This window comes from Triticum urartu, chromosome 2A (genome assembly GCF_056163025.1).
Source record: "Triticum urartu cultivar PI428250 chromosome 2A, HENAU_Tu73, whole genome shotgun sequence".
Taxonomy (NCBI): domain Eukaryota; kingdom Viridiplantae; phylum Streptophyta; class Magnoliopsida; order Poales; family Poaceae; genus Triticum; species Triticum urartu.
Window position 1 is genome coordinate 656,215,684 of NC_141874.1, and position 16,033 is coordinate 656,231,716.

The following is a 16,033-nucleotide window of genomic DNA, read 5'->3' on the forward strand; positions in this document are numbered from 1 at the left end:
CCCCTCTACCCCTAGCTGGAAATGGGGTGGTTTTGGTTGGTGTGGCACCTAACTGTCATTTTTTGTGTGCTAGTATCATGTCCAAGTGGACAAAAGTCATTGAGTCAGAATTTCAGAAATCATACAACAAGATCATATAAAATATGAGAAATCAAAGAGAACTTCTAAAATAAGATAATCATGTTAATGTAAAAAAGGGTTGAGGGTTTGAAAGATCAGGAAAACAAGAAATCATTACATAATAATAAAAATAATGAAAACAAAATGTTAAAATTGAAGGAATACAGTGGCACAATTGAGATAGCTCATATTTTTTAATATTCCCTCTTTGACTAGAAAATTTTAGAGAAGTGTAAATGCTGTCAAATTTAGAAGATCAATTTCAGATCTGTCTCGATATTTCATTAATATTTTACAGGATTTATTTATTCATTTGTACCTTGTCGTTTCCCCACATTTGTGAAGATTACTAAGTTTCTTGGTAATTTAATTTTCTTGCCACAATTTTCAGGTTATGCCCCATTTTCTCTTAAGGTTTTCTTCTTGTATTTAAATATCTCGGATTTCCTTTATGTAATAAGATCAAGTAGAATATCCTGATTTATTTTCAAACGATTCTTTTTACGATGCTAACTCCATGCGTGACCGCAAAAAATCGTCCGTTTTTTGTGGAGGGTGGAGGATAAAGTTAACAGTTCTGATACTTCATGGTGACTTTTTAACTCGTTCTGAAGTTTAGGGTGTAGCATGCACTTATCTCCTAACAAATCCTTGATGATTTGTTGGTTCTTTTAGTATCAATTTTTGACCTAATATCCAATCACCAGTAGGAACCATGCACAATTTCTAGGTCGACTGGGAAAAAATTCTAGTGGCTGGACTTGTGAATTGCATGTTATATAAGCTGCAACTGAATTATGTAGACTTCAGACTTCAGACTTCAAACAATTACGTAGATGTAGCATCCCTGCCCTCCACACGCGCGCGCGTGCGCACACACACACAAAATGCAGTGAAACTTAACAGCCAAAGCATCCTTACAGATTAAGCTATTGCAAAGACTTACAAAGTTCATCTTTACGACGGAATCGTTTTTAAAGAGGAATCCTTCACTCATTAAACTGAATATTTGTACAGTAGTAATAGTACGATTGTACTAGTGGACTCTTGAGAAGAACAATGGTGGATCAGCGAGCCATCCAGCTAAAGAGATGCCATAATTCACATGGCCAGGGACCAATCGACATCCTTCCCACTTGCTCCACGCTCTAGTGCACCGAAAGAACAAAACTGGCACATGCATTTGTTTAGCCTTTTGGGGAGGCTGGAAAATATAAATTGTGCAGAGATTTTCCTTTAGCAATAAACAACTCAGTAGGAACCGGCGAAATCCTCTAGACAGAAGTGAGACCTTATGTTTCAGTTCCAAACTTTGAATAGCGACGCGTATTTGGCGATCTATAGGACAGAAGTTGGTGGTGATGTGTAAACACAAAAGATTTAACAAGAGGAACTGGTGAGCTACTTCTGTGTTAAGATACCAACACAAGTAGTGGCCGATTTCCTTTATTTGACGATGGCAAGAAGATCAAGAAAGATAATCTGGCAACCAGCCCACATACATCACCATGTCCAAACATGCATCAAGAGAGGCTCAAGAGGTAATATTCCCCTGACTGTTTTATACAATAGTTGTTTCCTTAACATTTCAGAACAACTAGAAGCTAAAGTAAAAGCGCAATTTGCCATGCTAAAAATGGTGGGAATTGAGCATAAAACGATCTTGTTTCCTTTGGTTGTTCAGACAATGAGTTGAGTGAAGTTGAAGCATGCACCAACCATTTCGAGATGACAGATCGTTGACGAATGACAACGAACAAGAAAAATACAGAACTGGTAAACTGGCTATGTCTTGTCTGTTATGCTTGTTGACATTTTTGGCAACACAATCCACAAAGAATGATACTACTCGTAGTTGGATCACGCGTGAGAGGGAGGGGCCAAGAAATGGCCGCTGCCGACAGACAGACTGAAAATTAGCCAGGAAACTTCTATTTCAAAGAATGAACCAGAAAAGCTGGTGAGCTACCTGCATCGCTTTAGAAACACTTGCCGACAACTGGATACAATGGTGCATTTGACATTGTTCAAATTTTCTAATAATCCCTCTTTTGAGTAGAATATTTTAGTAAAATCTAAATGCCGTCAACTTTAAAACATCAATTTCAAATGCGTCTATTTCATAAATATTTGACTGATTATTTTATTCTTTTGTACCTATTTTATCATTCTCGCAATTATTTTTTAAGATTGCGAAATTTATCGATTTTGTTTCTTCCACAATTTTTACATTATGTCCCATTTTATCTATATATATTTTGTACTTTTGCTAAAGATTTCAGATTTCCTTAATTTAGTAAGATTTAATATATTTTCATGATTTATTTTCAAACAAACTTTTCTACGATGCTAACTCAACGTTGTGTATCCATGTGGACAAGAATAACCCATAAAAAAAGTTGGACACGTGCCCCGTTAGTCAAAGCCACCCCTTTTTGGGTAGTGGGGGAGAGGATAAAGTTAACCGTTATAATAGTTCATGGGTGACTTTTAACTCTGATGTTTAGGTATATCATGCACTTATCCCTGACAGAGAAGCACCACATCCATTGGTTTGTTGGTTCTTTTAGTATCAATTGTTGACTTGATACCCATTCATCAGGTGCTTGGCTTTGCAGGGTTAGCTCACCAATAGCAAAACCAATGCGCAGTTTCTAGGTGTATTGGGAAGGAAATCTAGTGGTTGGGATTTGGTGAATTGCCTGTCATGTAAACTGAAACTGAATTCTGCAGTTCAGACTTCAAACCTTTCTTTTCTTTTCTTTTTTTGCGGGGGACTTCAAACCTTGACTTCAGGCGATTTGGTTGTTCTTGACCTACTTTGTAAAACAATGTATGTTCTTCTTACTTGATAGTTTCACATGTTCGATATGAACAGCAAATATTGGCTTTGCTTTATTACAATTTAATTGAAGAGGCAAAGCATCCTAACAGATTACTGCACTGCTAGTGGATACCTGAGAAGAACGATCATGGATTAGTGACCCGTCTAGATAAAGAGAGTCCATAATACACATGGTCTGGGACCAATGGTCCTCCTCCTACCTGCTCCACAGTATGCAGTACATATCAAGAAAGAGCACAAAACAACAGAAAGTAGCACATACATTTGTTTAGCCTTTTGGGAAAGCTGCAAAATACAAATTGTATACAGCACAAAAGCAGCAGAAGATTCCTCACAAAACAAATGCAGCAGAGAAACAACTCAACAAGAACTGGAAAATGCGTTCAGATAGTAGAAGTGAGACCATGTTTTTCAGATCCAATGGCAACATGCATTTTTTTTTCTTTTCTTTCGAGATGAATAGCAACATCTATTTGGTGGTGATGTGTAAACTTTGAACACACAAGATTTAACAAGAGGAACTGGTGGGCAACTTGAGTGTTAAGATATCGACGTAAGTAGTAGTCCGTTTCCATGGCTTAGCGATGACAAGAAGATCAAGAAAGAGATAATCTTGCAACCAACCACACACAACAGTACATGAAGACAACTACGTACCCAGAAAATATAGGACTGGTAGAACTGGCTATGTCTTGTCTGTCATGCTTACTGACAGTTTTGGCAACACAATCCACAAAGAATGATACTACTCGTAGTTGGATCACGCGTGAGAGGGAGGGGCCAAGAAATGGCCGCTGCCGACAGACAGACTGAAAATTAGCCAGGAAACTTATATTTTATTACGAAGAATCAACCAGAAAAGCTGGTGAGCTGCTTGCAACGCTTTTTGTATAAACACTAGTATTTGATTGAACGCGTGCACTTGAGAGATGAGACTGAACCGCCCGGGAAACCCAACCTTTTGGCCTTCTTCCTGAATCAGAAAACGGGAATGATTAAGACAAGCTCGATCGGTGCGTGCATGTACGGATGGCTATTTGAATGAAAGTTGGTGCACTCGAGACTGACAGGTTACCAGCAGCACAAAGCGGTACGTAGGTCCAAAGGCTCCATTGTTTTCTTTATTATTATTATCGGCACAGCTAATCAAGTGTTGCAATTGCATGATGATCTTGAGACATTTTGGACGAGCAAGCTGAACTCCAAATGATCCATTCTGAATCATTTTCTCGAACAATCGCTATAACTATATGGTGGTAGCAGTCTCTCTGCCAAGATTTGACGCGATAAATCGCCACCTACGTTCAAATCCTCTCCGGCCAGATCCGGGTGTCCAACCCATAAATCTCATTTCAGTAAGAACAAACGAACGAATGACGCCATGAGCGCGAGCAGGCAGCGGCGGCAGCGGCGAACGCGCCGCCATTTTCCAGCTCAGTTGCTGTTCTGGTCGACGAGCACGTGCACGGTGGCGGACACGGCCTTGTCGGTGGCCACGACGACCTGGTTGCCGGAGATGTTCCTGAGCGTGTGCCCGGGGAACGCGTCGCCGGCGACGAGCGAGTACTGCACGTGCCCGATCCGGTCCGGGAACAGCAGCACCGGCGCGAAGTCCACCGTCCAGGAGCTGCCGTTGCCCTCGGCGGAGCCGCGCGCCGTGGTGGCCTTGAGGTTCATCCCCATGGCGGAGTTCTGCTGCACGTACACCTGCTCCACCGTCCCGAACTCCCCGTCCAGCTGCACGATGTCCACGCCCTTGCCCCGCCCGTTGAACATGTTGCCGGTGATCTGCACCCCCCGGGCGACGCCGTTGACCGCCTTGAGCACGACGTTGGCGTCGCCGAGGAAGAAGGAGCTCGACACGTGCAGCAGCACGGGGTCCTCGGCCACGATGCTGGTGTAGTCCATGTAGCAGTTGGTGAGCCACGTCTGCGTGAGCCCGGGCACCCTGAGGTGGATGCCGGTGCCGCCGAACCCGGTGGCCTTGTTGTAGCAGTGCACGCCGGAGATGGTGTTGGCGCCGCCGGTGACCATGATCCCGGTGGCGGCCGAGAAGACGACCACGTCGGAGACGGAGTTGTCGTTGCCGTCGAGCCGGATGGCCGTGCCGCCGAAGGCGCGCTCCCCCGGGTCGGTGCCGGCGGTCATGTGCTGCCCCAGGAAGGTGTTGCGGATGTAGGTCTCGTGGCCCCCGCGCACCGCGATGCCCTCCGTCTCGAAGCCGGTGATGTAGCAGTTGTCGACGCCGACGCGCAGCGAGTCCACCACCGCCACGCCGCCGCCCCGGTAGCCGCAGTCCAGCATCAGGTCCCGCAGCGTCGCGTACTCGTAGTGGTAGCCCGAGGAGGAGGAGCCCGCCGAGAGCTCGATCAGGTACCGGTCCGCCGGGAACTCCGCCGACGCCCGCAGCGAGCCGCTGTGGATCTGCCACGTGGACGCACGCCGGTGATCGTCAGACAATGTAACACACGTTGGCACATTGTGCGGTTCATTTGCGCAACGGTCTTGTTATTTACTACGTACCTTGAAGTTGCCGCCGCCGGAGGCCGGCAGGGTGAGCGGGCCGTTGACGAGGTAGGTGCCGCCGTCGAGGTGGATCTCGGCGCCGCCGAGGTCGGGGATGCCGGCGGTCATGGTGGCGTTGGAGGGGGGGCTGAAGGCGTCGGCGATGGCCTTCTTGATGGCCGCCGTGGCATCCGCCGCGCCGGTGGGGTCGGCGCCGTAGTCCGTCACGTGGTACACCCGCGAGCCCGCCGAGGACTGCAACGAAAATCCACCACGTCAGACGTGACACCAATAGCAGTAGGATGGTCAGTGCGATGCGCCACACCAAGCGGCCAATGACGGGAGCGCGAGTCTGTACGTAGCTGCACCCGAGCGTTTGACATTTGTCGGGTGGGTGGTTGGGAGGTGGGGCATTTCTACTCTTTTTTTTTTGCGGGGTAATGCTACTTTCTACTACTCGCATTACCAAACACGGGAAGAGAAGGACGAAAAGTTTCTTTGCTGATGCCTAACATTCTTGACGGAACTGCATTTGTAAGCTGACGGATGAAGACGAGATCAACACGGAGAGACCCTGATTTCCAGTCAGCACTCGAGACCCGACGCGAATGCAGACATGGAAGATGATCTACCACTACCGTTTTAATTTCCTTTTGAATTTTTTTTATAAATAAAAAGGTACCTTTTGCGGTGAAAGGAAGGGCTCATTTTCCTTGTGCAAAAGCGAACGAATGAAAAATCTCCCAGAAAGCAAAGCGACCCGACACTTCCTCTGTTCCTCTGCGCTTCTACTGTAGTACTCCCTCGGTAAACTAATATAAGATTGTTTAGATCACTACTTTAGTGATCTAAACGCTCTTATATTAGTTTACAGAGGTAGTATTTTGTAATTAAACTGCCATACGGATGTTGTAATTCAGCCATAAAGGAACCGAACGTTAGCAACTGCTGCTCCCACGAAAAGATGTTCCAACGGAACCACGGAAGGGCGATGAATGTGACCACGTGATTCCGAGAACCGCTTTCGTTTTAACTCGAAAAACAAAGTGATTAGAAGCAGAGAGTTCGAAGGAACTGATTAGCGCGAATGGAAGAAGCAGCAGGAATGGAAGAACTGACCGTTGCGAGCCCCCGCCTGGCCTTGCCGAAGGAGGATCTGACGCTCTCCATCCTGCCCGCCGCGAGATCCCGGTACCGCCGCTCGGCGCCGTGGTGCGCCCACGCCTCCGCGCCGCCCGCCGATGCAACAAGAAGAAGGGCGGCCCCGACAAGAAGAAGAACCGCATGCAGGCGGCCTCCTCCGGCGAGCACCTCCATGCTTCTTGCTTGGGCCCGGCCTTGTGCTGCTACAGCATCAACGGCCGGCGTCTCGAACCCCTCCCTCTCTGCTTCTTCTGTATCTATAGGAAAGTGACGAGCCAAACGCCTCCTCTGTCGGTGTCCGCGTGGCACCGGCGCCGTGGGCTTGCCTGCTTGCTCGCTAGCGACGAGACGGATGCACGCATATATAGGTGAGGTGTGGTGCCACTGCCAGCAGAGGAGCCTGGTCAAGTAACTCAAGGAGGGGGAGGGGGAGAGGAGAGGAGCCTGGAGGAAGAAACGCAAGGGAATGGCGTGTGGTTAATGGGAATTGGCATAAAGTGCAGCGCAAGGGTCCGTCCGTCCGATCATTCAATGCAACAACAGCAATGGGGCCATCGTCGTGGCAGCAGTAGGCCTGTGGGTCTGGCAACAGAGATAAAATCTTCTGCGCTCTTTCCTGAGACTGTCACGGTGCACCTCGTTTGTTCTCAGGACTGATCACGAAAATGATATTACTACGTGCAAAATTTGCAATGCCAACAGACAGACAGGGGCAATCTAGCACAGATCCGTGCGGCAGCGACCAGTTTATCACCGCGTGCATCGATCGAGGTACCGACCGGACCTTACAAACGGTAACTCTTTTTTTTTTTTTGAGGATTACAAACGGTAACTCTTGGCATGATACGATGGTGGTGAATAAAGTAGTCCGTGCGTGTGTGACTGCGAATGAATCTAGAAGCACAAGAAGAAGGCGGTGTGTGTGCGCGCGTGCGCCCCTGTTTAATCGGGCGGGTCCAAGGGGAGCCGATGAAGAGCCCGTTTGGTGTGCTCTCATTATTCTTTCCTCCTCTTCCTCTTCCTCATCATGTCCCTTCTCCTTTGCTTGGATCCCCAAGCTTTCTCTTCCTTGCTTTCCTCGGGTGCTCTCCCTTTTCCCTTTGTTCCCTCCCTCCCTCCCTCCTGGCCCATGCATGCGTGAGAAGCTGAGATGCTGTAATAGTAATCCCTAGTGCCCGTTTATGCACTAGTAGTGTACTGGCCCTACAACTCGCTTCGTGTGACTTGTTGAGCATAATAAGAACGCTTTTACTATTGTATAATGCGTACATATCGGCCGGTGGCAAAATTTCCTTTTCTGAAACCTATTCGATATCTAACCCTAGGTTGAAAAAATTTCGAGATCTGACCCTTTTGCTACCGCCAGAGTCCATAACGGTAGGGACTTTGGCGGTACGAAACATTGCTACTGTCAAACCGGCTGGCGGTAGCCTGCACAACCCTACCGCCAAGTTGCTTGGCGGTAGGCACGAGCACACACTGTGTTCAATACTTAGGAGGTTTTTGGCGGTAGAGCATGCAAACCTAGCGTCAGGGTCCTTGGCGGTAGGCTGTTATACCCTACCGTCATGATATCTGGCGGTAGCAAAAAGGTCAGACCTTGAAAAAAAATTTAACTAAGATCAAATCTCGAATAGGTTTTAGAAAAGGATCAAAACACGAAATTTAGCCTCGGCCGGTGCAACTGCTGCGTATACCTACAAGACGAGACACGGAGACCAGGTGCCACGTACTACGTCTCGTGGAACTACTCTCGCAGCAAGACGCTAGAATTCAAAGCTCCTTGGTCTGGTTTGTTGGGGTGTTTCTGCCAACTTTCCGCGCAAGAGTTTAAAAAGCCTCCCCTTTTCCTCCTGTGTCCAGCCAGAGTTACTTGGCCTTTACACTTGGAGTTGGAGGAGGGCCGTTCGTTGAGTGGCATGCATATCGTCGGAGAAACCAAAGTGGACCGAGGAAAAGAGACTAGAGGCTCGCTTGGTCGTCAGTCACGTTGCCGCACGCGCGCACGATCAAGTGCCCTGGAAATTCCGATTCGTGGATTATGTTGCAGCGAGGCGGGAATAAGAGGATGAGAGCATCTGCAAGCTGCACGCAACAAAGAACAGTTCTATCTTGTCATCCAAAAGAAAAGAGAGGACAGTTGTATTTTATCAGGCCGTGCATCGTCGTCGTCGTCGTCTATGAAGGTTGGCTGATCATGATCCGCGGCCATTTGGACGATGCACGGAGCGCGCCCCGCGTACGTGTTGAGGAGACAACGCACGGAGATGCATCCCAGGCGCGGGAGATGGGATGGCGCGCGTACGTGTTCATGAGACAAAAGCATGCGGGGCTGTATCCCAAGCGGGCCGCGGCGACCATCGTTGGAGAGCGACCGAGTGGCGCCGTCCACGCGCGCGACGTGTTCTTGCAACGTCCAACGATGCCGACGCGCTCGCGGGCATCACCGTACGGCTGGCTGCGGCCGCCGGCCTCGGGCGGAAAGCGAGACCGCTGGTACACGTGCGCATGGAAGTTCCACTACCCTCCTTCATTTTCATGACCATGGGGCTTTGGGTTTCTGAGTCCTCTCTTGGCATGCCTGTGTGCGTGTCTGCTTGTTCGGAAATTGTATACAGGCTTCCCGGTTTGTAATTTGCGGGGAGTAAGAGCATCTACAATCGGATTTTACAAATTCAATCCCTCATACGCCTGCGGGCGCATCCGCAGACACTGATCGGGGGACACCCATCAAATAATGTAATCCATATCCGGACACCTCAACTACCATATCTCAAATTCATACAAACTCATGCAACTACGTCAACCCACATGTATCGCCCGGCTACTCTATCACATTGCACTAAACATGTCATAGGACTACCAAAATTTGACATGTTTGGCTATGGTGGAGTTCACCCACGTCTTCGCGGAAGTACCGATCGAAGACGCAGTATGGATCGAACCGGATCTGCTCGTCGCCGGAGCTGTCCTCGTCATCATTGTCCTCCTTCTCCTCCTTCGTTGGCAGTCCGGTTATGGCACGGACCGCCCTATTATGCTCTCGGTCCAGTCCAGCCCATTTGAGGTGTCCGTTTGGATAAAAAAAAAACGTGACCAGTCAGTAACCGAGCGCCTGTCCGGATATATAAAGTGGGTTTGAGAGGTCCGGCTATAAATGCTCTAATTGGATAGGCACTTAGTACGTACTGCGTAGGTACGCAGAGGGAATTGAAGGCAATCCTTCTTCACTTAATTAATTATTACTGTTGATCTGGTGTGCACTACACCTGTCGAAAGCTACGTAGCACACAGCAGTCAACAAGGCATGTGGCACGCTCCATTGTGACAATTGTCGACCGATCACACGTTAGGAAGTACCGTCTATTCCTGTCGTCGACTGACCGATCGAGGCTGGCTGGCGTGCGTGCGCTGGATGCGGAAGCCTTTCTTTTCTTCTCGGGACTTTGGCAAGATTAGTGGAAGTACTCCCTTCGGTCCTTTTTACTTTGTATATTACTCCTTTTGTTTCTAAATATTTGTTTTTCTAGACATTCCAAATGACTACTACATACGGATGTATGTAGACATATTTTAGAGTGTAGATTCACTCATTTTGCTCCGTATGTAGTCACTTGCTGAAATGCCTAGAAAGACAAGTATTTAGGAACGGAGGGAGTAGAATTCTTGAAGTCAAACTTCACAAGTTTGACCGTATTTATATGAAAATATATCAACATCAGTCATGCTAAAGTTATACAATATGAAACTTGAAGTCATGACACATCTATTGATATTGATTTTAGATTGTGAATGTTGGCACCTTTTTTTATAAAATTGATCAAACTTTACGAGGCTTGACTTCAGTCAAATCTTATATGCGAACTAAAAAGGACCGGAGGGAGTATATAAAACGTACGTGAGGGCTAATTGTTTGAATAACAGGCTTAATTTTGTTCACGCAAGTTTGGGTGGCGTATGGAGATGTGCACAAGTCATGAAACCTCGCCTGTTTGGTTTGTCTAGTCTAGAACCACAAGCCATGCATTCTGGTGTAAGACTCTTGAGAGGGAGCCTTCCGAGTGTAAAGGAGATGCGTGCAACTGAATAATTTTCTCCCCTAACGACATGTACAACAAACTGCGTTTTTATATAGCAAAGATGCTTAATTAGACACCTCTGCTATATAAAATAAATGCTAGTGTTTAAATAAAAATCGGTTTAATTTTACAATCATCGTTTGAAATTTGTTGCATTCTACATGGTCTAAGGGTATGTACCATAGGCAGCGGCTTTAAAGGTTACACACGTTTTGTCCTCCCTCCTGCCGTGACCGAGGCGAACTGGGCAGCGACCTATCTACCCTTCCCCCATCTTCGCACAGGCACGCGCGCGCTGACCACGGGATCCCTCCCTCTCCGTTTGTCGCTCCACAAAGGGCGTGGGTAGAGACACCAGGGCTTCGGTAGTGGTAGGGATAGAAATAGTTTAGGATTTGTCTTTGATTGATGGGGGGAAGACAATTGCGGCGTTGCCAGCAAGGAATAAAGTCTTCATGCCTCGCCCTCGTTCCGCTGCTGCTTTGTACCGTTGGGAGGCGGCATGGAGGATGATGTGATCCTGGTAGAGGCAGCGCTCGATGGATTGTCGTCGAGATGAAAGTCCTGCATAGATTCCTGCTGACTCTTTGGAGCGATGAGGTCAAGATTTTTCACCGTGCGTGCGCGTTGGCAGGTTTTAGTGTCAGGTGCTTCAGACCGATTCAGGAGTTCCGGCTTTGAGGATTTCCCCCCTGTCGCTGACAGGGCCAGGTGGTGCGTGTGGCCTTGCTTACTTGGACCCTTATGCAAGAAGATGAAACTTGCTTGGAAGAGAGCCGATGGAAAGTTGCTTTGGTGTGTGTGGGTATCATATCCTTTTCTCCTTCTTCCTTTGTCCTTTCTTCTTTCCTTTCCTTGTGTGCTCTCCCTTTTCCTTTGTTTCCCTCCAACGATGCATGCTTGAGAAGTTGAGATGCTCCTCTAGTTTGTGCTCTACTTGGACAGTGTGACTTGCCAAGTACAATATATATTACTAAAGTTACGTCAATTAATTTGGATTGGAGGAAGTACTAGCAGCGTCCCGCTACGCATGCACATATGAGTTGTTTTTTTGAGAGCTGCACATATGAGTTGTTGCGACTGCTGCATATATGTATGTATGTACGCGGCGCTCGAAAGAGAGCTCTTGGATTTGTTGGGGTTCCTGCCAACTTTTGTCACCGAACGAACCCGAATACGTACATTGGCCTGGAGGGTGAATGGAATGGCCCAACGATAAACACGAGAAATCGCAGTGGTTGTTCATGGACGGACACGAGGCCGAAGCTCGCTCGCCTGGCCACGCACGCGACACCAAGCAGGCAGGTCGCGTCCCGTGCACTGCATATGCAGTCAGAACGTTTCAGTTTCAGAAGAACAGTTATGGGGAGCAGAGCAGGTCGTGCGCGAGCGTTCTTCACGGAGGTTTTACTGCTCCATGGACGGAACGGAAGATGCAACGGAGCGCGAGCGGGTAGGAGTCGATCGGAGGTGTATCGCAAGCGTCCGCCAAAAGCGGCCGAGTGGCCGTCTCTGTCGTGTTTGTTCGCGCCGACGCGCTCGGGCACGGCCGCGGACGAGAGAGAAACCGCAGCGCGTTTCCGGCACTCCGATCGGCACCGACAGGGATGGCGGATGCTTCTTCATGCTCCCAGGTGAGCGTGCGCCGCGTATCCGCGGCTCGCGCCGATCTGATAGTCTGGAGGACCACACAGCTAACTCGGTTTTTACAGGGTGACAAACGCGCACTCGCTAGCGAAGTGCCAAAATAGACGCTGAAGCAGTCTTCAGTTCTCTCAGCCTGCTTGCGGTGCCATCCCTTAGCACCAACACAAGTGTTGGGCTTGCTTGTGGTGCGAAGCTTCTTGCTGTTAATTAGCATCTACCCTCACGTCTGTTAGCATCGGTGATGGTCAATTATATTTCTCTTGCCTCTTTGATTTGTAGAGGGTTCTGCCAACATTTTGCGGAGGAACTGAAAACCTTTCCTTTCCTGTCATCTTTTCTCCGTGCACCAACCTGAGCTACTTGACCTTTGCACCGGTGGTAGTCTCGTCGTCACGCACACTACACGAGAACATCAAGCTCTTTGTCGTGGTTCCTGCCAACTTTCCACACAAGAATTTAATTATCCTTTCATGCGATCCTTTCCCCCAACCAGCCTGAATTACTTGACCTTTACACTCCTCCAGAGTGGTTCGTTCAGTGACATATTGGAGGAATCAAAGTAGATCACGGAAAGGAGACTAAAAGCTCGCTTCGCCTATCACGTTGCCGCGCACGATCAAGCAACCTAGTGGATTCTATATTCATTTGAACTTGTGTGGAGATCCATGCAAAATTTTGTTTTTAGCTTTTTCTTTTTTCTTCTTATATTCTATATTCACTTGGCTAAGACTTGGTTAAATCTCAGTGAACTGAGACCTACCCACACCCTTTCTTTTTCGCGAGTATGCAGAAGCTTTGCATATCTTTTCACTGATAGAAAACTATAGAATACATGGTAAGAGGATACTATGGCAGCGCGCAAGCATGTACATATGGCTGGCATGAGCAAGTTGGCGGTGCACGAGGAGTCTAAGGGTCGTGTTACCTCAATAAACGAGGGCCTAAGTCTTGAGGAGAAGGGTTGTTGGACCTTTGGCACCACACATACCCACAAGCGAGCTTCGTCTTGGATGACGTGTACCATGCGTGCGACAGAGGGCCGCGCTCGGTTGAAGACATAGTCGTTCCGTTGTTTTTAGATTGACCAGGCGGTCGAGGTGGAGATGACAGAGGTGATCCATGCCATGAAGTCATCGTTGTGCGTCTATCGCCGTTACGAAGGTTGATTTACTCCATTCACCCGGATGATGCATGGAGCTCATTCGACCCGCATGCATTCAGAGGACAAAAATATGGTTATGCATTCCAATTGCGGAATATGCACGGAGCGGGCACGTCTTCGGAGCAGTACGAAACACGTGCTGCAATGTGGATGTGTTCCATGGCACGGAGCAAAAGGGCATGTCGTTTTGGCAAAGTGTGCATGATTGATATCATGAGCAAACATGCTACATTCCCTACCATAGGGAAGTGATATATGATCGGAATCCACATCGATGGTACATCACTAAAGAGAGTGCCAACAAGTTTTGCAGCATGTACAAACAAGTGCACAACCGGTTTCTAAGTGGCTCGTTGAAGGAAATATGCCCTAGAGGCAATAATAAAGTTTATTTCATTATATCATGATAAATGTTTATTATTCATGCTAGAATTGTATTAACTAGAAACATGATACATGTGTGAATAGTATGCCTCTACTTGACTAGCTCGTTGAATCAAAGATGGTTATGTTTCCTAACCATAGACAAAGAGTTGTCATTTGATTAACGGGATCACATCATTAGGAGAATGATGTGATTGAATTGACCCATTCCGTTAGCTTAGCACTTGATCGTTTAGTTTGCTGCTATTGCTTTCTCCATGACTTATACATGTTCCTGTGACTATGAGATTATGCAACTCCCGTTTACCGGAGGAACACTTTGTGTGCTACCAAACGTCACAACGTAACTGGGTGATTATAAATGTGCTCTAAAGGTGTCTCCAAAGGTACTTGTTGGGTTGGCGTATTTCGAGATTAGGATTTGTCACTTCGATTGTCGGAGAGGTATCTCTGGGCCCACTCGGTAATACACATCACTTAAGCCTTGCAAGCATTGCAACTAATGAGTTAGTTGCGGGATGATGTATTACGGAACAAGTAAAGAGACTTGCCGGTAACGAGATTGAACAAGGTATTGAGATACCGACGATCGAATCTCGGGCAAGTAACATACCGATGACAAAAGGAACAACGTATGTTGTTATGCGGTTTGACCAATAAAGATCTTCGTAGAATATGTAGGAGCCAATATGAGCATCCAGGTTCCGCTATTGGTTATTGACCAGAGACATGTCTCGGTCATGTCTACAGAGTTCTCGAAACCGTAGGGTTCGCACGCTTAAAGTTCGATGACGGTTATATTATGAGTTTATGTGTTTTGATGTACCAAAGGTAGTTCTGAGTCCCGGATGTGATCACGGACATGACGAGGAGTCTCGAAATGGTCGAGACATGAAGATTGATATATTGGACGACTATACTCGGACACCGGAATGGTTCCGGGGGTTATCGGATATATACCGGAGTACCGGGGGTTACCGGAACCCCCCTCGGGGGTTATTGGGCCTCATGGGCCCAAAGTGGTGGAAGAGGAGAGGCAGCAGGAGGTGGCGCACGGCCCCCTTGCCCCAATCCGAATTGGGAAAGGGAAGGGGGCGGCGGCCCCCCTTCTCCTTCCTTCTCTCCACCTCCTCCTTCCCCTTCTCCTAGTTGGAATAGGAAAGGGGGGCAAAACCTACTTGGAGTAGGATTGCCCCCCCTTGGGCGCGCCTCCTCCTCTTGGACGGCCCCTCCTCCTCCCCCCTTTATATACGGAGGAGGGGGGCACCCCATAGAAACAACAATTGATCTCTTAGATCTTTTAGCCGTGTGCGGTGCCCCCCTCCACCATAATCCACCTCGGTCATATCGTAGTGGTGCTTAGGCGAAGCCCTGCGTCAGTAGAACATCATCATCGTCACCACGCCGTCGTGCTGACGGAACTCTCCCTCAAAGCTCGGCTGGATCGGAGTTCGAGGGACGTCATCGAGTTGAACGTGTGTAGAACTCGGAGGTGCCGTGCGTTCGGTGCTTGATCGGTCGGATCGTGAAGACGTACGACTACATCAACCATGTTGTGCTAACACTTCCGCTTTCGGTCTACGAGGGTACGTGGACACACTCTCCCCTCTCGTTGCTATGCATCACCATGATCTTGCGTGTGCGTAGGAATTTTTTGAAATTACTACGTTCCCCACCAGTGGCATCCGAGCCAGGTTTTATGCGTTGATGTTATATGCATGAGTAGAACACAAGTGAGTTCTGGGCGATACAAGTCATACTGCTTACCATCATGTCATACTTTGGTTCGGCGGTATTGTTGGATGAAGCGGCCCGGACCGACATTACGCGTACGTTTACGCGAGACTGGTTCTACCGACGTGCTTTGCACATAGGTGGCTGGCGGGTGTCAGTTTCTCCAACTTTAGTTGAATCGAGTGTGGCTACGCCCGGTCCTTGAGAAGGTTAAAACAGCACTAACTCGACGAAGTATCGTTGTGGTTTTGATGCGTAGGTAAGTACGGTTCTTGCTCAGCCCGTAGCAGCCACGTAAAACTTGCAACAACAAAGTAGAGGACGTCTAACTTGTTTTTGCAGGGCATGTTGTGATGTGATATGGTCAAGGCATGATGCTATATTTTATTGTATGAGATGATCATGTTTTGTAAC

The 16,033-nt window shown here is 48.0% G+C and overlaps 1 protein-coding gene across 1 annotated transcript; it reads right to left on the reverse strand.

Annotated features, from left to right (window-relative positions):
* Positions 1 to 4,060: 4,060 nt before the first annotated feature.
* Positions 4,061 to 6,879, reverse strand: LOC125539493 (polygalacturonase QRT3). The gene is made up of 3 exons (XM_048702959.2): positions 6,590 to 6,879; positions 5,489 to 5,725; positions 4,061 to 5,389 (listed from the first exon to the last, which is right to left on the reverse strand). The coding sequence occupies exons 1-3, from the start codon at positions 6,785 to 6,787 to the stop codon at positions 4,400 to 4,402; spliced, it is 1,425 nt and encodes a 474-aa protein (XP_048558916.1). The 5' UTR covers positions 6,788 to 6,879; the 3' UTR covers positions 4,061 to 4,399.
* Between the last annotated feature and the right edge of the window lie 9,154 nt (positions 6,880 to 16,033).